This window comes from Heptranchias perlo, chromosome 5, assembly GCF_035084215.1.
Source record: "Heptranchias perlo isolate sHepPer1 chromosome 5, sHepPer1.hap1, whole genome shotgun sequence".
NCBI lineage: Eukaryota > Metazoa > Chordata > Chondrichthyes > Hexanchiformes > Hexanchidae > Heptranchias > Heptranchias perlo.
The window spans coordinates 14,177,288-14,205,254 of NC_090329.1; the positions used below are offsets into that span (position 1 = coordinate 14,177,288).

At 45.3% G+C, this 27,967-nt stretch overlaps 1 protein-coding gene across 1 annotated transcript in view; it reads left to right on the forward strand.

Moving 5' to 3' along the window:
• Nucleotides 1-27,599, forward strand: part of col9a1b (collagen, type IX, alpha 1b) — a 118,751-nt gene extending 91,152 nt beyond the window's left edge. Inside the window, exons 30-32 of the mRNA XM_067983708.1 lie at nucleotides 18,528-18,716; nucleotides 19,593-19,670; nucleotides 26,341-27,599. Coding sequence (XP_067839809.1) covers nucleotides 18,528-18,716; nucleotides 19,593-19,670; nucleotides 26,341-26,525 — 452 coding nt within the window. The 3' untranslated portion in view covers nucleotides 26,526-27,599. The remainder of the gene's footprint in view (nucleotides 1-18,527; nucleotides 18,717-19,592; nucleotides 19,671-26,340) is intronic.
• Nucleotides 27,600-27,967: the final 368 nt, after the last annotated feature.

Consider the following 27,967-nt stretch of genomic DNA (forward strand, 5'->3'; position numbering starts at 1 on the left):
ATCAGATCACCCCTCAATCTCCTAAACTCAAAGGAATACAAGCCAAGTTTACGCAACTTGTCCTCATAATTTAACCCTCTGAGCCCCGATATAATTTCGGTGATCTATATTACAGTAACACATATACTCCTGGCATTCCAATAGCTTTATTGAGCTATGACATTAGTGATTGCTTCAGCATCACACTGCATCAGCTGAAAACTTAAACAAGATGGACTGTCCAGGAAGTCCAGAATTTCCTGGAGCACTTGGCACTCTAATGGTTAATAAAGAAACTGTATCAAACAACTTGTCAACTGCATTCCCGTTAATATAATCTGTTCGTAATACATTAAAAAGTACATATCGTGCGCACTTGCAGTAAGTGTCGCACCTCCTGTCACACTTCAGCTGTCACACCTTGGAGTTTCCTCTGATTCACCATGAGCAATGCATTTGAGATCTGCTAGTACATTTTAATAGGACCTCAGAGTTAATCCTAATTAACCCTAATAGGTCTCTAGCACATATGACCAAAATCACGACACAGATTAATCCTGACAGAGGGCACTTTTCATTAATATTTAATGCTTTTGAACAACTTTTTACACGCATGGTTCATCATGTGTAATGCCTGGTGAATGGTACTAATTCACTGAAGATTTTGTTGAAAACAAAAGCAGATTTCTTTTTTATTCATTCGTTCTTGGGATGTGGGCATCACTGGCAAGGCCAGCATTTCTTGCCCATCCTTAGTTGCCCTGAGAAGGTGGCGGTGGGGGGTCTTCTTGAACCGCTGCAGTCTATGTGGTATTGTAATGGTTTGATACAACTGAATGGCTTGCTAGGCCACTTCAGAAGGCAGGTAAGAGTCAACCACATTGATGTGGGACTGGAGCCACACACAGGCCAGGCCAAGTGTGGATGGCGGGTTCCTTCCCTAAAGGCCATTAGTGAACCAGTTGGGTTTTTAACGATAATCTGACAGTTTCATGTTTTTTTTTCACTTTTACTGATGCCAGCATTTTATTTTCAGGTTTTTAAAACTGAATTCAAATTCTCACACTGTCATGGTGGGAATTGAACTCACGTCCTCTGGATTATTAGTTCAGTAACGTAACCACGACACTAGCGTACCCCTGCCGCTGTACTGCGTGCGAGTACAGAAAAGCAACCTAACAATGTAGAACCCTCAATCTCAAGACTGAGATGGATAAATTTTTGGACACTAAAGGAATCAAGGGATGTGGGGATAGGGTGGAAAAGTGGGAAAGGGGAGTTGAGGTAGAAGATCAGCCATGATCTTATTGAATGGCGGAGCAGGCACGAGGGCCCTATGGCCTACTCCTGCACCTATTTCTTACGTTCTTATGCTCTTAAAAGATGGTTCACCTCGAACCTCCACCTATGCTTTTTCAGAAATTTGCAAAATTACTGCTGTTGTTTCCAACACAGAGAAAATGGGCTTGGGGTGAATTTGGGGTGCTCCGCACGCGATTGCAGCCTAATTGAAGGCACTTACCTTGGCTTCCGGGTTTCCTGTTGCAGACTTGCGCAGCGGGCGCACTGCGCACCCGCATCACAGGCTGTCAGCAGGAGGAGCCCTATTTAAAGGGGCAGTCCTCCAATGCTCCTCCTGCAGCAAAGAACCAATTTAGGATCGGGGAGCAGGCCAGAGGCAAGGCTGCTCCAAGGTTCTCTGACTCCTCACTCCAGGTGCTGCTGGATGGGGTCAGAAGGAGGAGGGAAATTTTTTTCCCATCGGATGGGAGGACGTGCTGGAGTTCACCAGCAGCGGCAATGTGTCCAGAACCTGGGTGCAGTGCAGGAAGAGATTTAATGACCTAACCAGGTCAGCCAAAGTGAGTATACTTACGCATTCTCCCACACTCCGTCTTCCACATCACCTCCACCACCACACAACTCCTTCTGCACTGCCACCACAACGCCCTCGCATCACTCCTCACATCCACTCAACCATCATCCTCACCTTGCCTGCACGTACTCACCCGCCCCAGTTCCCATTTGAACACTACCACGCAACCCAATCCTCATACAATCTCATGGCTATGTCTCACACGTACCCTCCCATGCATCTCCCTCATGCTCATCCCCACCCACACCAATGCATGCAGCGGGTCACTATGCAACCATAGCTCAATCACGCCTCTGTGTTTTGCCTTGATAGAAGAAGAGATGCCAGAATGCCCGGGAGAGGGCAAGGACCAGAGGGGGCCTGCCACTCCAGGTGGCCTTAACAGATGCGGAGCAGCAGGCACTCGAAATAAGCCGGACGCTGGAATGCCTGCTGCTGGAGTGGCAGACACCGAGACTGGGAGTGCACAAGCGGCTGGTGACAGAAATCTAACACTCAGCACTCATGATTGCGAATGATCTTAGCATCACTTGGCATCTGCAGCACCTCAACATCTGTCCACATTATTAATATTGCTTTCTGTTCTCTTGCAGGGCCATCTGCGAGCACCGTGACTGCGGAGGGTGATTCCTCAGGGGAACCTGCCGGCCTCTGAGGGTGCATCGTCACATCTGAGCCAGCCATCCACCAACGCAGATACACACACCTCGGTGGGTTCCCGTCCTCACTTAGTTGGGCTTGCACATGGTGAGTCACCGCGCACATGTGAGCACGAGCACACCCTGGTGGCAGGGGCAGCTGTGGAGCTTCCGTGTCGGTGGGAGCACTCTTCTCCAGGCTCTGCTCAGCTGGACCCAGATGCTGAACCCTGGGGGCCAGCCATGAAAAGGAGAGTCATCGAGGGGCAGCAGCACATTGCCGAGGTGCTGGAACAGTTGCCACGCGCACTCTCCACAATCGCGCAGAGGATGGAGGAGTCCAACTCCTGCATGAGTGGAATGGTGGCACAGGGACGTGACGGCATCTTTGAGATAGTGTCGCGGGTAGGTGCGGGAATATCTGTGATAGAGAGAAGGCTGGCCTCCATCGAGGGTCAAGCACGGCTCAACAATGAGTCCATTCAGGCCCTGACAACGGCCATTCGGACTCAGGGTGAACAACATTCTGCCGCCTTAAACAGGCTGACAGATACCTTACAACTGGCCTTCCAAGGCTTCACACAAGTCCTCCAAACTGCCGTCCAGCAGGGTGGAAGGAGTGATGTGGGCCTGGGCCAGGAGAGGGATGATGGTGAAAGGGGACATGGAAGTGGGGACGCCACTCAAAGCGCTCCCACGTCTCACCGTTGCCCCCCTCTCCACCAGTACCCTCAATGCTGCCCCCTCTCCAGGTGGCCGAGTCTGCCCCTGCACAGGTGCAGGTGGAGCAGTCTTTGGAGGGGCCCTCACTGGCACCGAAACCCAGAGGGCGTCCGCGCAAAGCATCTCATCGGTTAGGGCATGGACAAGAGCAACCTGCTACTACCTCTGCTGAAACCACAGGGGTAGCACCACGTAGGGGTTCTCGTAAACGTAAGGTGAATGTTTTGTGAGCACAAAGGGGATGCACAAGGGTGTAAGACAAAATGTCATGTTTTTCATTTATTTTCGTTTGTTTTGCAAAAAACCATAAAAAATTGTTATCACCACTACTGCCACGTCTTTGAAAATCTTGTCTGGTTTGTGCAATAATGCCCTTTCCTGAGGATCACCATGAAGACCCACACCTGATGCCACCCATTGTGTCACTGCAGAGTGGGTGTAGGTATATTTGCAGGGCTCTTTTGTGCAGACGACTGAGCGACGCTGGCGATGTCCCCGGTGGCACCCTGGAAGGATGCGGAGGAGAAGTTGTTGAGGGCAGTGGTGACTTTGACAGCGACAGGTAAGAAGATGGTGCTCGGGCCAACCGGGAGCAGCTCGGCATGAAGGAGGCTGCAGATGTCCACGACTACATGTCGAGTGACTCTGAGCCTCCGTGTGCACTGCTGCTCAGAGAGGTCCAGGAAGCTGAGCCTCGGTCTGTAGACCCTGTGGCGAGGGTAGTGCCCTCTGCGACGCATCTCTCTCTGCGGTTGCCCTCCCTTCTGCTGTGCAGGTGGATGTATCACAGCACTGTGTTGTGGAGCTCCACGTGTCAGAGATGGCCGGCGAGACTGATGATGCTGTTCGTCCTCCGAGGAGGTCATGACTGCAGCTACGGCGGCCCCCATCCGGAAGATGTATGTTTGAGGGGGTCCGCAAAGTAGGTAAATGTGTCTGGACACCGGGGTTGAGGCTGCAAGTTTGTGAATTTTATTGTTAGGAGGAGGGTGGTGGAGGCCAAACTTTGTCCAAAGTGACAGAGTGGCCTCCTGCAATGAGTGAGGGTCTCCCCCACCACCTGTCAAATGGACCTTTGCAGCTGCCACAGGCTGACAGCTGCAACACGTCCACTTCAACTGGGAGTGTTTCCCCCAGTACGGGAAACACTCTCAGTTGAGATGAAAATCCCACCCCTCCTAAAATATTCTCCCAATCAGGTCTGATAACGACCTGAACCATCAAATTAATTGGTTTAAGTGGGATCCCGCCAGCTTTAATTGCCGGTGGAAGTCCCACATGCGGGGGCTGCGCGCGCATCTAAGCGCGTCATTGGGGAACCCGGAAGTGGGCGGGTTGGAGCCGGGCTCCGGACCCGCCCTGGGAATCCCCGATTTCCGGAGCCCCCGCCACGAACCCACCCGCTCGGACGACCAAAAATCGAGCCCAATAACTCTCAACAAATTTGCCAATATGGAAGGTATTGTGAGCAATGTCATTATTTAAATGTTTAGCACACTGGGGGAGATATTCAACTGCTGGCCGCCCGTTTCTTGCCTGGAAAATGGGTGGCCAGCAATTGAAAGTCGGGAGGGGGCGGGGGTGGGGTGAAGGGAGGTGGCCAAGGCCCACCTAATGCAATTTTCAGGCAGACTTGTAAATGGGCGAGCAGCACGCCTGCTGGAAACAGGCAGGAGGCTGATTAAATAATCAAATTGGGGTCCAATGCTGGTTGTAGGATCGCAATTACAAATTTCAGGTACAAATGGATGAAGCGTGCATCACATAAACTCCACCCATTTGTACCAGGCATTGAACGGCCCAATCAGCGGTCCTTAAAGGGCCCAGGAGGTGGAAGAGTGCTCCTTCTGGGACCTCGAAAACGTTTGACCCGCTGTTGGTCAGTTCGATGACCCCTTCGCCCTCGGATCGCCTCCCTGCCCCCAGGCCCGACCCAGTGCGCGTCCCTCTGCAGCTCGCTGGTGGCATGTTAATGAAGGCCCAGGCCTCAGAATGGTTCGGGCCTCACGAATACTTTGTGCTTGTCATGTAGAAGTTGCAGGTATCTGAGAGAACTGTATTTAATTAGTTGTCTCCAGGACATTAATTAGTTGTCGCAGGTGGAAGTAAAAGATCCCATGGCACTATTTTGAAGACGAGCAGGGGAGTTCTCCCCGGTGTCCTGGCCACTATCTATCACTCAACCAAAATCACTAAAAACAGATTATCTGGTCATTATCATATTAATGTTCACTTTGGGATGTCCTGAGGTCGTGAAAGGCGCTATATAAATCCAAGTTCTTTCTTTGTTTGAGAGAAACATTTAATCTCCTGCGTTGATAAGAGTAATCAAATATCAGGACCTGCTCATCTAGCAAAGGCACTTGTCACCTGTCACATTCAATGCAACAGGGAGTTTTGGCCAATGTTAGAATCTGAAATGAAATTCCAGAGGTGTTGAAATTTAATGTAACTGTCACCTTCACATGGTGACTGGCACCATTTGCCAAGTGCATAACAATAGTCTAGTCCTGTTAATTCAGAGTTGGTTCAAAATTTGAATTATTCAGCAGTTCTCAATAAAACAGCACCAGGTGGTGTTTTTGCTTGATTTCAATTTGAATCAACAGATAATATGCCAATGAAGCAACTTTAAATTAAGAGGAGTAGACGCATTTGAAACTCTCACAATTTAATTTCCCACGGGATAGCAGTTTGCAGCTCAGCAAAAAGCAATGAATTGTAAAGTAAACACTTAATTGACAAGATGTAGCACGTATTTCAGCATTCACCAGCAATATTCTGATAAACCTTGTAGCCTGGACCCACTTCTTTAGAAGAATTTGCATCTGCAAAATATCAGCAGGAAGAGTTTGAGGGGATATTTGTGGGAAAATTAATTTTGCAGATCCACAAGAGCCTTGCGAAAAGGGGCTATGATTAATACTGGCTTAATTATTTATGATCTATGTAAGTCTGATTACTAATTTTATTTAGGCCATTCTGTTGCTGCTCCGTTGTGCTGGGAGTATTGGGGTAGACGTTTCTCTTTGGCTTCGGGGTATAAGAGCTTAAAAGATCTCAAAAAGATATTTTATGACTCGCAACAAAAATATATCCCTGTAAGGAGGAAAGACTCCACAAAAAGGGTGAACCAACCATGGCTAACTAAGGAAGTAAAGGATGGTATCAGGTTAAAAGAAAAAGCATACAACATGGCAAAGATTACTGGTAAGGCCAAAGATTAGGAAAACTTTAAAAACCAGCAAAGGATGACTAAAATAATAATAAAGAGGGAGAAAATAAATTATGAGAGTAAACTAGCAAGAAATATAAAAACTGACAGTAGAAGCTTCTACAAGTATATAAAAAGGAAGAGGGTAGCTAAAGTAAACATTGGTCCCTTAGAGGATGAGACTGGGGAAAATAATAATGGAATACAAGGAAATGGCAGAGGAATTGAACAGATATTTTGTATCTGTCTTCACAGTAGAAAACACTAATAACATACCAATAATAGTAGAAAATCAAGGGGCAAAGGGGAGGGAGGAACTAAAAACAATCACCATCACTAGAGAAAAAGTACTAGGTAAACTAATGGGTCTAAAGGCTGACAAGTCCCCGGGACCTGATGGCTTGCATCCGAGGGTCTTAAAGGAAGTGGCTACAGAGATAGTGGATGCATTGGTTGTAATCTTCCAGAATTCACTAGATTCTGGAAAGGTCCCAGTGGATTGGAAAACCACAAACATAACACCCCTATTCAAGAAGGGAGTGAGACAGAAAGCAGGTAACTATAGACCAGTTAGCCTAACATCTGTCATTGGGAAAATGCTAGAATCCATTATTAAGGAATTGTAGCAGGACATTTGGAGACTCATAATACAATCAAGGAGAGTCAATATGGTTTTATGAAGGGGAAATCGTGTCTAACAAATTTATTAGTATTCTTTGAGGAAGTAATGGGCAGGATGGATAAAGGGGAACCGATGGATGCAGTATATTTGGATTTCCAAAAGGCATTCGATAAGGTGCCAACAAGATAAGAGCTCATGGTGTTGGGGGTAATATACTGGCATGGATAGAGGATTGGCTAACTAACAGAAAACAAAGAGTCGGGATAAAAGGGTCATTTTCAAAATGGCAATCTGTAACTAGTGGGGTGCCGCAGGGCTCAGTGCTGGGGCCTCAACTATTTACAATATATAATCAATGACTTGGATGAAGGAACAGAGTGTCTTGTGGCCAAATTTGCTGATGATACAAAGATAGGTGGAAAAGCAAGCTGTGATGAGGACACAAAGGGCTCGAATTTAGCAGGCCTGCGGGTTCCCAGCGGGTGGTCCTCCGGGAGCGTCGAAAACGCGAACGGCGAAATTAGTGGGTTGCCCACGCGATCGTAGCAGGCAATCCACTAATAGGATCCAATTACCTGCTCCTCCGGGATCCACGGCGCGGCCTGCGCGTCGGGCGGGCTGCGCATGCGCAGTACGATCTGTCAGCTGGAGGCTCTCTCGTTAAAGGGGCAGTCCTCCACTGACAGATGCTGCAACCAATGGGACAAATTGCAGCATGGAGCACCCCAGGGGGAAGGCTGCTCCCAGTTTAATGATGCCTCACCCCAGGTATCATCAGATGGGGTGAGGAGGAGGGGGAGGACACAGATCTTCCCCCCGGCGGGCGGGAGGAAGCGGCCTGCCTCTGCCACCAAGAAGGCCTGGCTCGAGGTGGCAGAGGGGGTCACCTGCGCCACCAACATATCGCCCACCTGCATACAGTGCAGGAGGCGCTGCAATGACCGCAGTAGGTCAGCCACAGTGAGAACACGAAGTCTTTCCCCGACACTCCGTCTGCCACAACACTGCCCCCACCCCAAATCTCCTTCGGCACCGCCAACACTATTCTGTCACATCACCCTTCATGCCCACTCACACCCCATCCTCATCTTACCTCCACCAACTCACCTCGCCAGTACTCATCCTGCCACTAACACGCGACCCAATCCTCATACAATCTCATGGCTCCATCCCATACTCACCCTCTCGTGCATCTCCCTCACGGCCAGCCTCACTCAACCTGCCACCACCTGTGCTGCAGCCACAGGGCATGCATCACATATGTGCAGTAGGCAGGGTAAGGCAAACGTCTCGTCAGCATGAAGGGGGTGCACAAGGGTGTCTGAGGGTTTGTCATGGGTGTTACCCATATTGAATTTCAGAGCCACAAACAGCACACATTATATTGACACCACCACTGCCATGTCTCCGCGAATCCTGTCCATTGTGTCCAATAATGCCCGCTCCTGGGTATCACTATGAGGACCCACCACTGATGCCACCCATCGTGTTACTGCAGAGTAGGTGCAGGTGTATTTGCAGGGCTCGTCCGCGCAGACAACTGAGAGACATCGGCGGTGTTGCCGGCTGCACCCTGGAAGGATGCGGAGGAGAAGGTGTGGAGGACAGTGGTGACTTTGCCAGCGACAGGTAAGCAGTTGGTGCTGGGGCCAGCCAGGAGCAGCTCGGCATGAAAGAGGCTGCAGATCTCCACGACGACATGTCGAGCGAATCTGCGCCTCCCTGTGCACTGCTGCTTGGAGAGGTCCGGGGAGCTGCGCCTCGGTCTGTGGACCCTGTGGCGAGGGTAGTGCCCTCTGCGACGCGTCTCTCTCTGCGGTAGCCCTCCCTCCTGCTGTGCAGGTGGGCGTGCAACCACACCGTGTTGGGGGGATCCACGTCTCTGCGGCGGACGGCGTGGACTGCGAGGCTGCTGGTGGTGGTCATGCTCTTCGTCCTCCGAGGGTGTCCACAGACCACCCAACTGGCAGGTGTTGGTCTGAGGGGTTGTGCAGGGTAGGTGTGTGGGTCCTCGGACTGGGGCTGCGGTTTCGTGTCGGTCTGTCCTCTGGCTTGGCCGGGGGGTGGTGGGGGGCAGGGGTTGCCCTATGTGACGCGGTGGCCTCCTGCGTGGGTGAGGGCGCTCCCCCGTGGAGTGCACCTTGGCACCTGCCACAGGCTGCTGGCTGCAACACGCCTGGTTTGAAGGGTCCTGTTTCCCCCAGTGTGGGAAACTGACTGCTTTGAACGTAAAATCCCACACTTCCTCTTTTGACAGCTGCTTCAGCTCATTAACTGACCACAACGAGCAAGTTAAGTACTCTCAAGTGGAACCCCGCTGGCTTTAATTGCCAGCGGGATTCCCACCAGCGGGGCTTGCGCGCGCAGCCCCGCACGTCAGCGCGGTACCCGGAAGTGGCCGGGATTTCGTCCGAATCCGGTCACGTGATCGGAGATCGGGATTTTCGGGGGCCCCCCGCTGGAAACCCGCAGGTAACCCGACCCTAAAATCGAGCCCAAAGTGTCTGCAAAGGGATTTTGACAGGTTAAGCGAATGGACAAAAATTTGGCAGATGGAATATAATGTGGGAAAATGTGAAGTCATCCACTTTGGGAGGAAAAATAAAAAAGCAAAATATTATTTGAGTGGAGAAATACTACAAAATGCTGTGGTACAGAGGGATCTGGGTGTCCTCGTACATGAAACACAAAACGACAACATATAGGTGCAGCAGGTAATCCAGAAGGCAAATGGAATATTGGCCTTTATTTCTAGGGGGATGGAGCATAAAAGCAGGGAAATCATGCTACAACTGTACAGGGTGCTGGTGAGACCACACCTGGAGTACTGCATAGAGTTCTGGTGCCCTTATTTAAAGAAGGACATACTTGCATTGGAGGCAGTTCAGAGAAGGTTCACGAGGTTGATTCCGGGTATGGAAGGGTTGTCTTATGAGGAAAGATTGAACAGGTTGGGTCTATACTCATTGGAGTTTAGAAGAATGAGAGGAGATTTTATTGAAACATACAAGATTCTGAGTGGACTCGATAGGGTAGATGATGAGAGGATGTTACCCTCATGGGGGAATCTAAAACTAGGGGGCATAGTCTCAGAATAAGGGGTCGCCCGTTTAAGACGGAAATGAGGAGGAATTTCTTCTCCCAGAGGGTCGTGAATCTTTGTAATTCTTTACCCGAAAAAGCTGTGGAGGCTGAGTCATTGAATACATTCAAGGCTGAATTAGACAAATTTTTGATCAGCAAGAGAGTCAAAGGATATGGGGAAAGGGCGGGAAAGTGGAGTTGAGGTAAAAATCAGATCAGCCATGATCTCATTGAATGGCGGAGCAGGCTCGAAGGGCCGAATGGCCTACTCCTGCTCCTATCTCTTATGGTCTTATGGTCTTAGTGGGGGCAAAGTCCTTATTGCAAAATCAGGAACAAGCTGCTCACAATTTTCCACCTACTAAAACGAATGAACAGAAAACCCTGCACAGATTGTGCCTGGTTTTGCGTTAAGGACTTTTTGCCTTGCCTGGCACTGAAGAGGAAAATCTACTCATAAGTCCAAATGTGGCTCTCATATAAGTTTTAGGGCAAGCAAGGGCAGAACTAAGGTTGAATGATTGGGTGGGGGTGGGGGCAGTCCAGATTTGACTGACTTGGCACAGCACGTCCACAGTGATGTCCTCCAATGCCACGTTGTGTTACTCAAAACGGCAACGCGATCGCGGTCGGGAATTTAAAAGTTAAGTCAGTAAATTATTTGCAGTCAGGTTGGGCCGATTCCTGACATACAAAATTGGCTGACCTCAAACTGAGGTCTGACGCCCCCCCCCACTGTCTCCAACACTGAAGACGAGTTGTTCTTTGTGATAAGAGTAGATACTTTTGCATGTAGCAGAAAATTCTCAAGAGAAATAAAAATCAGAATTTTTCTTTAGTGACGTATTCAGTGACATGCCACTTTGTCTCATATAAAATAACAAATAGGTCAGGATTGCTCCCATTCGACAAGTGGTGGTAGTTACATTTTCACAGGACAATAGGACAACAAGCATGGATGCAAAGATATGATAGTCAATAAGAAGAAACTGTTTCCAGTGTCAGAAGGGTCGGTAACCAGAGCACACAGTTTGAAAGTAATTGGCAAAAGAACCAGAGGCAAGATGAGGAGAATTCTTTTACGTAGCGAGTTGTTGTGATCTGGAATGCACTGCCTGAAAGGGAGGTGGTAGCAAGTTCACTAGTAACTTTCAAAAGGGAATTGGATAAATATTTGAAGGGGAAAAATTTGCAGAGCTATAGGGTAAAGGCAGGGGAGTGGGACTATTTATATAACTCTTTCAAAGGGTCGGCACAGCCACAGTGGGCCGAATGGCCTCCTGGTATGCTGTATCATTCAATTATTTTTTTTTATTCGTTCATGGGATGTGGGCGTCGCTGGCGAGGCCGGCATTTATTGCCCATCCCTAATTGCCCTTTGAGAAGGTGGTGGTGAGCCGCCTTCTTGACCCGCTGCAGTCCGTGTGGTGAAGGTTCTCCCACAGTGCTGTTAGGAAGGGAATTCCAGGATTTTGACCCAGTGACGATGAAGGAACGGCGATATATTTCCAAGTCGGGATGGTGTGTGACTTGGAGGGGAACGTGCAGGTGGTGTTGTTCCCATGTGCCTGCTGCCCTTGTCATTCTAGGTGGTAGAGGTCGCGGGTTTGGGAGGTGCTGTCGAAGAAGCCTTGGCGAGTTGCTGCAGTGCATCCTGTGGATGGTACACACTGCAACCACAGTGCGCCAGTGGTTCCATGAACCGATGGTTCCTATGATTCCAGGTATCTTGGGGCATTTTTTAGATATTGTGACACCTGTATTTATTCACAGAATGGTTCTTTCTCATTTGCAAAGAGACTGATTTGCTGGTCCAGTTCGCCTACATATGCTTTACAGTGGGAGAGAGCACTATAGGAAAATATTAATTTTGACTGATTAATTTTTAGATGTGAGGGAAAACTGAAGGTATTTGATGAAATGTTGGAAGGGATTAAGAAAACCCTTGGGAGTTTATGAAACTGCTGTATAAAAGGAAATAATCTGATCATTTTGAAAGTGCAGTATAAATTTACCTTTGTTACCCCCCCCCCCACCCCGCCCCTCCAATTTTCTTTGTCCCCTCTCCTAAAAGTACTGACTTATGCTTGGGTACAGTTCAAGAAACACCTGCAACTCTCCATTACCTCACCTAAATGACCATTCTTGTGTAAGCCTAGTCAGTAAATATTGGAGTCACAGGTTTTCACCTGATGTCTACAAGGGTGCACTAGATGAAACCCTGTCTGATTTCCCCCCTCCCCCTCTCTCTGAGACCAGTTGTAGTACCCCAGCTCCTGTGACATCGGCTAACTTGACAGCTGAGCTTTGTCCCAACTTTAGCTAAAGATTTCAACTCCAATTAATCCTAAAACAAATTGAGATTTAGTCTCGTAACTGTATATTAATGAATTGGAATAATAACATCTCCTATTTGTTGACTATATTCAACAGAGAAATATCATTATCCACCTCACAAATATGTGATCATTAGATAATGTGAATCAGAAGGTTCGTAGGATACTTAATTGAATGTGCGCTTTCTCACTTTAAACCTGATATCTTGGAGTGTAATCATGAATCTTTTAAATGATTATTACGCAGTGTAATGTTTTACAAAGTCTCTAACAAGAAGTTTCATTACTCTTAGGGACTTAGAGCTGTTTGTCCCAATTCCCCATGGGCATATGCATTGAGAACAGGGCGGATCCATCGAGCCCGTGTCGGCTCTTTGTAAGAGCAATCCAGTTAGTCCCAACCCCCGCTCTTTCCCCGTAGCCCTGCAAATCTTTTCCCTTTAAGTATTTATCCAATTCCATTTTGAAAACCACGATTGAATCTGCTTCCACAACCCTTTCAGGCAGCACATTCCAGATCATAACTACTCGCTGCGTAAAAAAGATTTTCCTCATGTCGCTTTTGATTCTTTTGCCAATCACCTTAAATCTGTGTCCCTGATTCTCGACCCTTCGCCAATGGGAAAAGTTTCTCTTTATTTACTTTATTTAAACCCTTCATGAATTCGAACACTTCTATCAAATCTCCTCTTAACCGTCTCTGCTCTAAGGATAACAACCCCAGCTTCTCCAGTCTATCCACGGAACTGAAGTCCCTCATCCCTGGAACCATTCTAGTAAATCTTTTCTGCACCCTCTCTAAAGCTTTCACATTCTTCCTAAAGTGCGGTGCCAGAATTGGACACAATACTCCAGTGTGGCCGATCCGTTGTTTTATAAAGGTTCAACATAACTTCCTTGCTTTTGTACTCTATGCCTCTATTTATAAAGCCCAGGATCCTGTGTGCTTTTTTAACTGCTTTCTAAACCTGTGCTGCCACCTTCAAAGATTTGTGCACATATACCCCAAGGTCTCTCTGTTCCTGCACCTCCTTTAGAATTGTACTATTTAGTTTATATTGCCTCTCCTCATTCTTCCTGCCAAAATGTATCACTTCGCACTTCCCTGCATTAAATTTCATCTGTCATGTGGCCGTCCATTCCACCAGCCTGTATGTCCTCTTGAAGTCTATTACTATCCTCCTCACTGTTTACTGCACTTCCAAGTTGTGTGTCATCTGCAAATTTTGAAATTGTACCCTGTACACCCAAGTCTAAGTCATTAATATTTATCAAAAAAAGAAGTGGTCCTGGTACCGACCCCTGGGGAACACCACTGTTCACCTCCCTCCAGTCCGAAAAACAACCGTTCACCACTACTCTCTGTTTCCTGTCACTTAGCCAATTTCGTGTCCATTGCCCCTTTTATTCCATGGGCTTCAATTTTGCTGACAAGTCTATTATGTGGCACTTTACCAAAGGCCTTTTGAAAGTCCATATACACCACATCAATCACATTGCCCTCATCAACCCTTTCTGTTACCTCATCAAAAAACTCAATCAAGTTAATTAAGCACGATTTGTCTTTAACTAATCTGTGCTGGCTTTCCTTTATTAATCCACACTTGTCCAAGTGACTATTAATTTTGTCCCGGATTATCGTTTCTAAAAGCTTCCCCACCACCGAGGTTAAACTGTCGTTGCCAGGTTTATCCTTACACCCTTTTTTGAACAATGGTGTAACATTTGCAATTCTCCATTCCTTTTGGCACCACCCCCGTATCTAAGGAGGATTGGAAGATTATAGCCTCTGCAATTTCCACCCTTACTTCCCTCAGCAACCTAGGATGCATTCCACCCGGACCGGGTGACTTATCTACTTTAGGCACAGCCAGCCTTTCTAGTACCTCCTCTTTATCAATTTTTAGCCCATCCAGTATTTCAACTACCTCCTCTTTTATTGTAACTTTGGCAGCATTTTGTTCCTTGGTAAAGACAGATGCAAAGTTTTCATTTAGTACCTCAGCCATGCCCTCTGCCTCCATGAGTAGATCTCCTTTTTGGTCCCTAATTGCCCCCATCCCTCCTCTTACTATTTATATGCCTATAGAAGAATCTTCACCAGTTTGGGCAAAACTTAAATTTATATATTATTATTGGACTCATCGATGTCAGATGCTGAGGAATGAAATATTTTTACAATTTCAACACCAACATCAGCATCAAATGTTTGCAGATCAAGCCAGATATAGAGTCAGGATCCCTGCAATGTGCTCTGACAATAGGATGATTTCCACTGTTTGTTATTCATAGATGATAGATTCATACAGCATTGAAGGAGGCCATTCGGCCCATCGTGCCTGTGCCAGCTCTTTTGAAAGAGCTATCCAATTCGTCCCACTCCCCTGCCCTTTTCTCACAGCCCTGCAGATTTTTGCTTTCCAAGTATTTATCCAGTTCCCTTTTTAAAGTCACTGTTGAATCTGCTTCCACCATCCTTTCAGGCACCACATTCCAGATCATAACAATTATTTATAGCAAAATCATACACTTGTGCATAAAGGATGGCCCAGAATTTGCTGGAGCCGGTCAACAAATGGCCCCCGCCATTAGTTACACTTGCCCTTGCCTGTTTAATCTCCATGAGATCTTGCACTGGAAGTTGCAGGAAATGTGAGATGGTAACGACGTGGTGCCCTCCACAGGGCATCTGGGATCTGAGTGAGCAGGGCAAGCAACCGAACCAGGAAATGTAAGTTAGAATAGTGAATTCAATGTCAAATCAGGTACAGAACAAGAAATAAAGAGAGGAAAAGAAAGATTGGATTAAGAGATAGAAGAAAGAGACAGAAAGAACAAATTAAAAAAAAATTAAATTAAAAGAAAAATCTCCACCAGCAATTAATACCTGAAGGAATGAGACTCCACACTTGTAATAGATAATTTTCGGTGCCAGAGAGATTGTTTGGCAGTAATTAACATCACATCGTTAAAAGGGTACTTAGACTGAAATGGACAAGACTTAACTTTCTGTGGCGAGTTTAGTTCGTATCTGCCGCACAAATACAGCAACTTCTCGCTGTTCAATGCATTTTAATGGTGAGTCAGATAGCGAGATGCCATTTTCGCGAAGCTAATGGCGGAGCAGCACATTTCGGACAGCAACTTCTGGAATTTTGTGTTTAGCTGCACCACTGCCCCTCGCCTGAAATTGCTGTGCGATTTGCGCCATTAGCCTCACCGTTATTTTGGCAGCAAATTCTGGCCCATTGCATTTATAGTTTTTCTACATATAGCAAAAGATGGAAATTTTTCCCCAGGGTTCCTTAACCCCGAGATCAGATGGGCACACCTACTGTACTTTTTCCCCTCCTCACACCAGCCAACTTTATAATCTTTCTCAGCCAGGTGGGCGACTTAGTTTCAAGTTTTGCTGAAATAGAGGCAGCTTTGTCAAATGGATCTATACCTGCTAGGAATTGGTTTGATAATGATCAAGTTCATGCCCAGCAGAGAGAAACTATAATCCCATCAGTTTGAGTTATGAAAGAACTGGCATTTATATAGCACCTCTCACAACATTGGGATGTCACAAAGTGCTTTACAGCCAGTGAAGTACTTTTGACTGGTCACTGATGTAATACCAGTTTGTGTAGGATTAAAATACAAGTCCTAAATTTGAAAAGAGAGGGCGCTACCCCAGCTTGCCACCAGCTTCCTGAGACAAAACTTCTGAGGTATTTTACCTCTCTGTTAGATATCATGTGGAAATGTTTCCATAAGTATGTTTCATGTTGCTTCTTAATTACATTGAACATTGTTCAGCTCAAAACTAATTAAAAACTGCATAGTCATTGACATAAGACTGCTGTAATGTCATACATCTTCTCACAATGGAACAGAAAGCCCAAGCCTTCTAGTTGTTAAAATATAAAAATTAAAAACATGCATGAACTTTTCAGTTCTGAAAGGTGGTGTGACATCCAATTCAATTAATTTGCTCAAATTGTTTATAGTTAAACCTACTCGAAGTATTCAAAAAAGAAAAAGGCAACCTATTGTGTAGAGGGAGTAGGGAACAGGTACTAGCCAGGACGAGATGAAATCACGTGGACTTGTCCTATACAGTACATGACCCTGAACAACAGCAATTTGCATTTATATAATGCCTTTAACACAGTAAAACTTCCCAAGGTGCTTCACAGGAGCATTATCAAACAAAATTTGATATTAGGACAGGTGACCAAAAGCTTAGTTAAAGAGGTAGATTTTAAGGAGCGTCTTAAAGGAGGAGAGAGAGGTTGAGAGGCGGAGAGGTTTAGGGATGAAATTCCAGAGCTTAGAGCCTAGGCAGCTGAAGGCAATGGTAGAGCGATGAGAATTGGGGATGCGCAAGAGGCCAGAATTGGAAGAGCGCAGCGATCTCGGAGGGTTGTAGGGCTGGAGGAGGTTACAGAGATAGGGAGGGGCGAGGCCATGGAGGGATTTGAAAACAAGGATGAGAATTTTAAAATTGAGGCATTGTGGGACCGGGAGCCAATGTAGGTCAGCGATGGGTGAATGGGACTTGGTGCGAGTTAGGATACGGGCAACAGAGTTTTGTTGAGCTCAAGTTTACGGAGAGTGCAAGGTGGGAGGCCAGCCAGGCTCAGATGGATGGGTTGAAGCGCAAAGCTCATTTTAATTTCTTATATCCTCATGAACTTTTCCAAAAGAAGAGATTCTGAAATACGTATGTTTTGTAACTCTATGGGCAAAAAAAAAACTAGAAGCAGTGTTTGCTAGTGTGTCACTGGAATGTTTTTATAATAAATGCACATATGTCTACAATAAAAAAGCACATGAGCAGTTTCAAAGTTTTGGAAATGTAAATTGCTGATCGTACCTTCAATGTTACTGTCATATTGATGCTGCTCCCCTGTTCTGGATGGACTTTACAGTGATGGGGACATGGGTTGGACGTCAGCCACAATCCTTCATTTGAGTCTTTAAATTACCAAGCAGATTGTCCCTGTAAAAATTGGAAAGCTAAACAGTTGGGACAATATAATTAAGGGTGTAGATTCAGATGTTGAACTTTTGAAAATTCAGTCTTAATAAAGGACCATTGTACACAGAGTATGCCTGATAGGTCTGGGATTTGCTTTCCAGGTTTGCTAGAGCATGCATTAGGCTCTGGGGAATCTTGACTGTTGACACCCCAATGCAATTTCCCCAAATCTTCCTCTGCTCCTAGCTCTCACTAGCTACGTTTTCAATGCCACCCTGTTACTATAAAAGAAAGAAATAACAATGCATTTATATAGAGCCTTTCACATACTCGGTACATCACAGCCAATGAAGTACCCTTGAATGTCGTCACTGTTGTAATGTAGTCAAACATGGCAGTCAATTTGCACACAGCAAGGTCTCACAAACAGCAATGAGATAAATGACCAGATAATCTGTTCTGGTAGCGTTGGTTACATCACTTTAAAGGAACAAACATTTAGTGGGCTAACCTAATATCTCGTGGCTTTATCTTAGATATAATTAGACTCCTGGTATCAGATAAGCAACAAATTACATAAATCACAGCACGACAAACCCTTTTTATAATTAATTTATATTTGCTTTCACAATGTTTCAATTTAAGAAAAGATTTACTATATTGAGAGTTACGATGCAAATGCATAGGGATTTTGAAACTTCACTATAAAGGAAATTCTAATCATTCATTCCAACAGAATGTGGAACTCGTTACCACAAGGAGTAGTTGAGGTGAATAGAATAGATGCATTTAAGGAGATGCTAGATAAACACACCAGGGAGAAAGGAATAGAAGGATATGCTGATAGGGTTAGATGAAGAGGAGTCGGAGGAGGCTCGTGTGGAGCATAAACATCGGCATAGACCAGTTGGGCCGAATGGCCTGTTTCTGTGCTGCACATTCTATATAAGTCTATGTAATTACAATAGTGTTACCCTATACCAAAATGCAATGCATGCCAAGAATACAGTATACATTTAATTGTTATTGTTGATATTGTGTATATTGTTGATTTTGTGTGAGTTACAATTTTGTATTCTCTTATAGAACACTTAGCTCATTTGGCATCCAGCCTCAGACGACCTGAATCTGGTATCATGGGTATGCCAGGACGTCCCGGACCCTCTGGTCCCCCAGGCCCAGCTGGGGACAATGGTTTCCCTGGACAACCAGGAGCTCGTGGTCTTACTGGCCTCAAAGGTCCACCTGGTATAATTGGTTACAAAGGTCAAAAAGGTAAGTCAAGCAAAAGAGCGCAGCAACCAAACATGTTTCTTTAAGGTGGACAAATGACGGTATTGTATTTCCATTTTATCCCAAGTGAGAGTCACAATTCATGAATTAAAAATCAGATTCTATTTATTTTGATTGTATATTTAGTGAGGTTTTAGTGTGAACTAATACTTTTATTACTAATTGTTTCATTTTACGTTTACTTTTTTAAAAAAAACACGGTGAAACCATGTAACTCAAAACCTGAAAACCTGCTTGCCTAAAAATAAAACACTTATTTTCAATGTGAGAATAACTAGGTACGTCATTACAGATACATGATGCACTTAGTTGAAGTAATGTAAAATATATCAGCTTCACAAGGTTTTGGACTGACAAGGCGCTCTTCAGAATAAGTGGATAGAATCTTCAGAATATCTTGGATCAGCTGATGTAATATTGCTGCCTCCAAGGCTGGCCCAATGTCTGTTGTGTTGAAGTGATTGCCAAATCTTTCTTTTTCATTCTCTTTCACCTATCTACTGCACCCCAAACCTATCTAATTCTTTATAATCACTCTGGGCTATTCTTCCTATTGTAATCTACAGGTTTTTAAAACCTAAGTTTAGCGTCATCGAACCACAGCCTCTTGATTTACCTCGTCTTATATCGTACTTTGTTCAAACTTGATAGCGTGCTCCAACTAGTTTCCTCAATTAAAAAAAAGAGAATGGAGATCGTTAACACTACATGTTATTAGCGTACTATGTAGAAATAGAACTGCAGTAACAAAATATAGTTACTATAAAATTTCAAATTTTTTTAAGTTCATACAATATTTCTATAATGATACCTTCCTCGCTAGTTCCATATTCTTATCTAACGTGAATTTCTGCACAGGTGAACAAGGTGATAAGGGTGATAAAGGGTTGCCAGGAAGAGGACCCAGGGGCTTGCCAGGACAACAAGGCCTACCAGGTATGAGCAAACAATACTAATCTCAGATGACTTTATCTTACTGGTTTCTTTTGGTTCATAAGGTTTTATGGACAACTTTTCTCTGTGACTATTGTACTCTTGTGTCCTTACAAAAGATACCCTTCATTTTCTTTATGCGCGTGTAAAAAAAAGTTAAATAATTCTACAGAACCTTTTTTGAAAGCATCAAAAGACACAACAGAGTACCAAAATGCCTTGACTAGGTAATTTTCTTGTTACAGGATCAACCTTGTGAGGTGGTCTTCTGACATGTACCAAAAGTCCAACTGTTGTAAGCCTAGGGTAAAGGAGAAGGATGTGAGTTTCTCAAACGGATTTTTGGTGCAGATCTGTTTGGTTAACAACATCGAAACGCCCAGTATCACATTTGGTGGGTGTGCATATGTTTATAAATCATCAGCACCTTCAAATCATTCTAGTGTTTATTAAAAGGAACTGGTAGCTGCATATGTAATGGTTTGACATGTGTAACCACAGAATGAATTGTATGATGTGGTTTATTGATGAAGTGGCATATAATATGGGTGAGATTATAGCACGATCTGATTTGACTAGGATCAGCTGTTACTTTGCTTTTTCCTTTTCCTCCCACTCCTCTGAAGGCGCTGACTCATCTAAGAGGTACAGTTACATGGGCACTGAGCAGCAGCTCAGCCTCTCCTCAATTAGTAACCGATTATTACACATAATAGACTTGTTAGCAAATTGGAAGCCCGTGGGATTAAGGGGGAAGTGGCAGCGTGAACACAAAATTGGCTAAGGGACAGAAAGCAGAGAGTGGTGGTGAACGGTTGATTTTCAGATTGGAGGGAAGTGTAGAGTGGTCTTCCCCGGGGGTCGATATTAGGACCACTGTTCTTTTTGATATATATTAATGACCTAGACTTGGCTATAGGAGGCATAATTTCAAAGTTTGCAGATGACACAAAACTTGGAAATTTAGTAAACAGTGAGCAGGATAGTAGCAGTCTTCAGGAGGACATAGTGAGATGGGCAGAGACATGGCAGATGAAATTTAAATTGAGTGAAGTGATGCATTTTGGGAGGAAGAATGAGGAATATAATCTAAATGGTACAATTTTAAAGGGGGTGCAGGAACAGAGAGACCTGGGGGTGCACATATGTAAATCTTTGAAGGTGGCAGCACAAGTTGATAAAGCTGTTAAAAAGCATATAGGATCCTTGGCTTTATATATAGTCATGATGTGGAGATGCCGGTGATGGACTGGGGTTGACAATTGTAAACAATTTTACAACACCAAGTTATAGTCCAGCAATTTTATTTTAAATTCACAAGCTTTCGGAGATTTTCTCCTTCCTCAGGTAAATGTTTCAAGATCTCCTTGAAGCCTACGCATTTATACATATTGAATAATACATGGTGTTTACAGACTGCCCCTGCAACTGCCCGTTGCCAAGGCAATCACCGTGTTCAGACAGAGAGGTGTCATCTGCAGAACCCCCGAATACACATTCAACAAAAAAACAAACAGGGAAAAAAAACAGAGAAAAAAAAACACAGAGAGAGGCAGAAACATCCGGAAGGCAGAGAGAGCCAGCAAATGACCCATTATATTAAAAACAGATAACATTTGTTCGCTGGTGGGGTAACGTGTAGCGTGACATGAACCCAAGATCCCGGTTGAGGCCGTCCTCATGGGTGCGGAACTTGGCTATCAATTTCTGCTCGACGATTTTGCGTTGTCGTGTGTCTCGAAGGCCGCCTTGGAGTACGCTTACCCGAAGGTCGGTGGATGAATGTCCATGACTGCTGAAGTGTTCCCCGACTGGGAGGGAACCCTCCTGTTTGGCGATTGTTGCGCGGTGTCCGTTCATCCGTTGTCGCAGCGTCTGCATGGTCTCGCCAATGTACCATGCTCTGGGGCATCCTTTCCTGCAACGTATGAGGTAGACAACGTTGGCCGAGTCACAGGAGTATGAACCATGCACCTGGTGGGTGGTGTCATCTCGTGTGATGGTGGTATCTGTGTCGATGATCTGGCATGTCTTGCAGAGGTTACCGTGGCAGGGTTGTGTGGCGTCGTGGACGCTGTTCTCTTGAAAGCTGGGTAGTTTGCTGCGAACGATGGTCTGTTTGAGGTTGGGTGGCTGTTTAAAGGCGAGTAGTGGAGGTGTGGGGATGGCCATAGCGAGGTGTTTGTCCTCATTGATGACATGTTGAAGGCTGCGGAGAACATGGCGTAGTTTCTCCGCTCCGGGGAAGTACTGGACGACAAAGGGTACTCTGTTGGTTGCGTCCCGTGTTAGTCTCCTGAGGAGGTCTATGCGATTTTTTGCTGTGGCCCGTCGGAACTGTCGATCGATGAGTCGAGCGTCATATCCCGTTCTTACTAGGGCGTCTTTCAGCGTCTGTAGGTGTCCATCGCGTTCCTCCTCGTCTGAGCAGACCCTGTGTATTCGCAGGGCCTGTCCATAGGGGATGGCCTCTTTGACGTGGTTAGGGTGGAAGCTGGAAAAGTGGAGCATCGTGAGGTTGTCCGTGGGCTTGCGGTAGAGTGAGGTGCTGAGGTGCCCGTCTTTGATGGAGATTCGTGTGTCCAAGAAAGAAACTGATTCTGAGGAGTAGTCCATGGTGAGCTTGATGGTGGGATGGAACTTGTTGATGTTATCGTGTAGTCTCTTTAGTGATTCCTTGCCGTGGGTCCATAGAAAGAAAATGTCGTCGATGTATCTGGTGTATAGTGTTGGTTGGAGGTCTTGTGCAGTGAAGAAGTCCTGCTCGAACTTGTGCATGAAAATGTTGGCGTATTGGGGTGCGAATTTGGTCCCCATGGCTGTTCCGTGTGTTTGGGTAAAGAACTGGTTATCGAAGGTGAAGACATTGTGATCCAGGATGAAGCGGATGAGTTGTAGGATGGCTTCCGGAGATTGGCTGTTGTTGGTGTTGAGTATTGATGCTGTCGCAGCGATGCCGTCATCGTGGGGGATACTGGTGTATAGTGCCGAGACGTCCATCGTGGTGAGAAGTGTTCCTGGTTCAACTGGTCCGTGGGTACTGAGTTTTTGTAGGAAGTCTGTAGTGTCGCGACAGAAGCTGGGGGTTCCCTGTACGATGGGTTTCAGGATGCCCTCGATGTATCCAGAGAGGTTCTCACACAGGGTTCCGTTGCCTGATACGATGGGACGTCCGGGTGTGTTGGCTTTGTGTATCTTTGGGAGGCAGTAGAAGTCTCCCACGCGGGGATTACGTGGGATGAGAATGCGTAGGATGCTTTGAAGGTCTGGATCGAAGGTCTTGATCAGTTTGTTGAGCTGGTGGGTGTGTTCTTTGGTCGGATCTGCGGGTAACCGTCTGTAGTGTTCCTGGTTGTCCAGTTGTCGGTATGCTTCTTTGCAATAGTCTGTTCTGTTCTGTATGACTATGGCTCCTCCTTTGTCCGCTGGTTTGATGACGATGTTGCGGTTGGTCTTGAGAGCGTTGATGGCGTTGCGTTGTGCTCGGGTGACATTCTGGACTGTCTTCTGAGTGCGGCTGATGAATCTGGCATTGACGCATTTCCTGACAGCTTGAGCATACATGTCCAGCTGAGGGCAGCGACCCTCCGGAGGAGTCCAGTGTGACTCTTTCCTCTTCGGTTGCTGTACCGCGGATCCCTCTGTCTGCTGTTCCGGATCGTCGATTGTCTCATTGGGTTCGCTGCTGAAATCTTGGGGTTTGTGGTAGAATTCCCGGAGCCTCATTCTCCTGATGAATTCCTCTGTGTCCGCCGCGAGACTAGTGGGGTCCATTTTGGTAGTGGGGCAGAAATTGAGCCCTCGGCTGAGAACTTCGATTTCGTCTGGAGACTAACACGGGACGCAACCAACAGAGTACCCTTTGTCGTCCAGTACTTCCCCGGAGCGGAGAAACTACGCCATGTTCTCCGCAGCCTTCAACATGTCATCAATGAGGACAAACACCTCGCTATGGCCATCCCCACACCTCCACTACTCGCCTTTAAACAGCCACCCAACCTCAAACAGACCATCGTTCGCAGCAAACTACCCAGCTTTCAAGAGAACAGCGTCCACGACGCCACACAACCCTGCCACGGTAACCTCTGCAAGACATGCCAGATCATCGACACAGATACCACCATCACACGAGATGACACCACCCACCAGGTGCATGGTTCATACTCCTGTGACTCGGCCAACGTTGTCTACCTCATACGTTGCAGGAAAGGATGCCCCAGAGCATGGTACATTGGCGAGACCATGCAGACGCTGCGACAACGGATGAACGGACACCGCGCAACAATCGCCAAACAGGAGGGTTCCCTCCCAGTCGGGGAACACTTCAGCAGTCATGGACATTCATCCACCGACCTTCGGGTAAGCGTACTCCAAGGCGGCCTTCGAGACACACGACAACGCAAAATCGTCGAGCAGAAATTGATAGCCAAGTTCCGCACCCATGAGGACGGCCTCAACCGGGATCTTGGGTTCATGTCACGCTACACGTTACCCCACCAGCGAACAAATGTTATCTGTTTTTAATATAATGGGTCATTTGCTGGCTCTCTCTGCCTTCCGGATGTTTCTGCCTCTCTCTGTGTTTTTTTTTCTCTGTTTTTTTTCCCTGTTTGTTTTTTTGTTGAATGTGTATTCGGGGGTTCTGCAGATGACACCTCTCTGTCTGAACACGGTGATTGCCTTGGCAACGGGCAGTTGCAGGGGCAGTCTGTAAACACCATGTATTATTCAATATGTATAAATGCGTAGGCTTCAAGGAGATCTTGAAACATTTACCTGAGGAAGGAGAAAATCTCCGAAAGCTTGTGAATTTAAAATAAAATTGCTGGACTATAACTTGGTGTTGTAAAATTGTTTACAATTTATATATAGTGGCATAGAGTACAAAAGCAAGGAACGATGTCAAGGCCTTTGAGAGGGGGCAGAGGAGATTTATTAGAATGCTACCAGGGATGAGGAACTACAGTTATGTGGAGAGAAACTAGGAATGTTCTCCTTAGAGCAGAGAAGGTTGAGGGGAGATTTAATAGAGGTGTTCAAAATCATGAGGGGTTTTGTTAGGGTATATAACGAGAAAGTGCTCCCACTGGCGGGTGGGTCAGTAACCAAAGGACACAGGTTTAAGATAATTGGCAAAAAAACCAGAAGGGAGATGAGGAGAATTTTTTTTAAGCAGCGAGTTATGATCTGGAATGCGCTGCCTGAAAGGGCGGTAGAAGCAGGTTCAATCGTAACTTTCAAATGGGAATTGGATAAATACTTGAAAAGGGAAAATTTGGAAGACTATGGGGAAAGAGCAGAGGAATGGGACTAATTCGATAGCTCTTTCAAAGAGGTATGTTGGGCCAAATGGCCTCCTGTGCTGTATGATTCTGTGACGTTATGACAAGCATGTGCCCTGCTGCATTTTGTGTCAATTACTTATCATAGGTCTATATTCAGGGTTATTTTTGGGTTGTCAGCTGTTTGAAGATGTTGGTCAGTTTTTGCTAGCTTTTTTAGACATCATGTACACATTTGGTCTTGTGACTTTTGGCTACCGTGGATTTTCTCCCATCTGCTTCACCATCGGCGGCAGAGCCTTCAGCTATCCTGGACCTACTCTCTGGAATTCCCTTTCCAAATCCCATCCACCTTGCTTTATCTTTTACTCCCTTCCTCCCCCCACTTTTGAAAGGCAGCTCAAAACTTACCCTTAAAGTAACAAGCAAAATACGGCAGATGCTGGAAATCTGAAAAAATATCAGAAAATACTGGAAACGCTCAGTAAGTCCATCAGCACGTGTGGAAAGAACAGACAAGTCAACTTTTTGGGTGTGGTCCCTCCTTCAAAACTGAAAAAGAGGTGGACAGGCATGTTTATACGATCAGAAAAAGGGGAGAGGGAATATATATATACAAATATATATACGTATTCTTTTTTATATATATAAATATATATTCCCTCTCTTTTTTTCTGATCATATATATTTACACAGATTATCTCTACCTTATCTGAGGGCCCCAACAGTTGTGATGCTGCACATGTCTTTTGGGCTTCATCCAGTTCTGGGATGTTGCTATAATCAGAGTAGAAAGATGGATATTGGGATTGTGGTGAGGAAAGCCACGGTTTAGGTGAGTAACTCTGGTCATGTGTGACCAGTCATTTCAGGGAAGTACCTGGAGGGCTGCTGGCATTGTGGAACCACACTCAACATGAATCCAGACCTTTGCAAGAAGAGGAGTGAACACAGGAACAAGAGTAGGCCATTCAGCCCTTCGAGCCTACTCCGCCATTCAGTTAGATCATGGCTGATCTGTACCTCAACTCCATTTTACCCACCTTAGCTCCACATCCCTTGATACCCTTACATAACAAATATCTACCTGTCTCAGTCTTGAAAGCTCCAATTGTTCCGGCATCCACAGCCTTTAGGGGGAAAGAATTCCAGATTTCTACTAACCCTTTTGTGTAAAAGTACTTCCTGATTTCGCACTTAAATGATCAAGCTCGAATTTTAAGATTACGTCCCCTCGTTCTTGATTTCCCCCATCAGAGAAAATAGTGAAGTAGCATTAAATAAGGACACAAACCAGAATGGGATTCATATTTGATTGGGGTAGATGGGTAGCATCAATCTGTTTGTGCTGTGTGCAGGCCTTTGCCCTTCATGATTTTCCTTTGTTACAGGGGAGCCTGGCAAACATAGCTTTGGCAGGGATGGCCGTGATGGTGAGAGGGGCCCACCTGGAAAGAGTGGGCAGCCTGGTATTCCTGGTCCTCCTGGTCGTGCAGGACTTCCTGGCTACTGTGATTCCTCTGCCTGCACACAAGCTCTACGGGCACCGCCACAAGAAGACGTAAAAGGGCCGTGAACTATTAACATCTAACTGTTAGGATGTGGATCAGGTTGCAGAGAAAAGGAAGAGAAATGGAACCCACATAGGCTTTAATCTGGGAAATGGACTCTAATATTTTTTTTTAACACTGTTTTGTTATGAAGAAGAAATTGTACTTGATGACCTAATTCCAACCGATGGTGCTCAATAACTATACTATGATTCTCCACTGGACGTACAGTGAGATCAAAACATGACCAAAAAATGTGCTGTTGGTAAGTTCCTGATACCTCCCTCCCTTGGTGTGTTACACGATACGTAAGTCCCCTTTATTTTCCAAATACAGAACCAAAAAGAGAAGATTGTGTTAATTATTACCTCAGAAACGATATCTTCCATTTGACGTTGTAAAATTAAAAAAAACACAACTTAAGAAACCAATTGATGACCAGTAAATTGTTTCTGCTAGTTTTGCTGTTTGTATGTACTATATTGTATACTTAAGCTGTTAACAGGAAACCGTAAGGTTTCATTTTGTACAGAAGTGATTGTCAGAGACCGTTCATGTTACAACATGACACACCGAGCACCTTGTGTGCTGTAAATCTCTGTAAATGTCTGATGTTTGAATAATTCAAGAGGAAACATTATTTTTTCTTGGTAAATGAGTTTAATAAGTATGAGTGATGGATATTTCATCCCAGCAACTTTGGTCTAGTGTGCATGAAAAATTCTGAGTACTAACTTGTGCCCCTTTGTGTTGTCATCCTCGGTAAGTAGGCATTAAGCCACTGTTTTAAGCAACTTCAATTATGCAAACCAAAAAAAAATACATTTAAAAAAAAATCATTATTTATTTTAAAGCTCTAAAGTGACATCTATTCGTTGTACCAGAAGAATATAATTAATACAAATTTCATAAAATTGTGCATGTTTTTCTAAGAATGGTCAGTTTAAAGCATTGAATAGCTAGTAGCCCAATCAGACAGCAAAGCCATAACCCTTGTTGCTTTTTGTTCCCAGATTTTTTTTTCCAGACAAGAGATTTGCAGTGTACATGTCTTTGTGTCCTTTGTAAAAAAATTGATGGATTAAAAGTATCACACCATTTATTTGCAATAAGTGACTAATTTAACTAGTTATTTTTTTGAATGTTTAACTTATTTCAAGATGTTGTATTTTGATTTGTTACTGTCCTCTGCTTTCAGCTGGAAAGAAAACAAAACAAAACAACGCTGGCTTTAAAAATATATGTTCTTTTTCACCTGATCATCTTTGTGTTCACAGAATGGTACACACAGCAGAAAGGATCACTTTTATTGTGTTGGTGCTGTTTGGATAGAGTGGTGATAAAAAGAAAAACTATGACCACTGGATATCTGAATAAGAATAGATATTGGCCCATAATTGGCTGTAGCATGGCATCTAACGGCGTCTGCCGTTAATTAGACTTGCCCTTGCACGTCTCAGTTTTTACA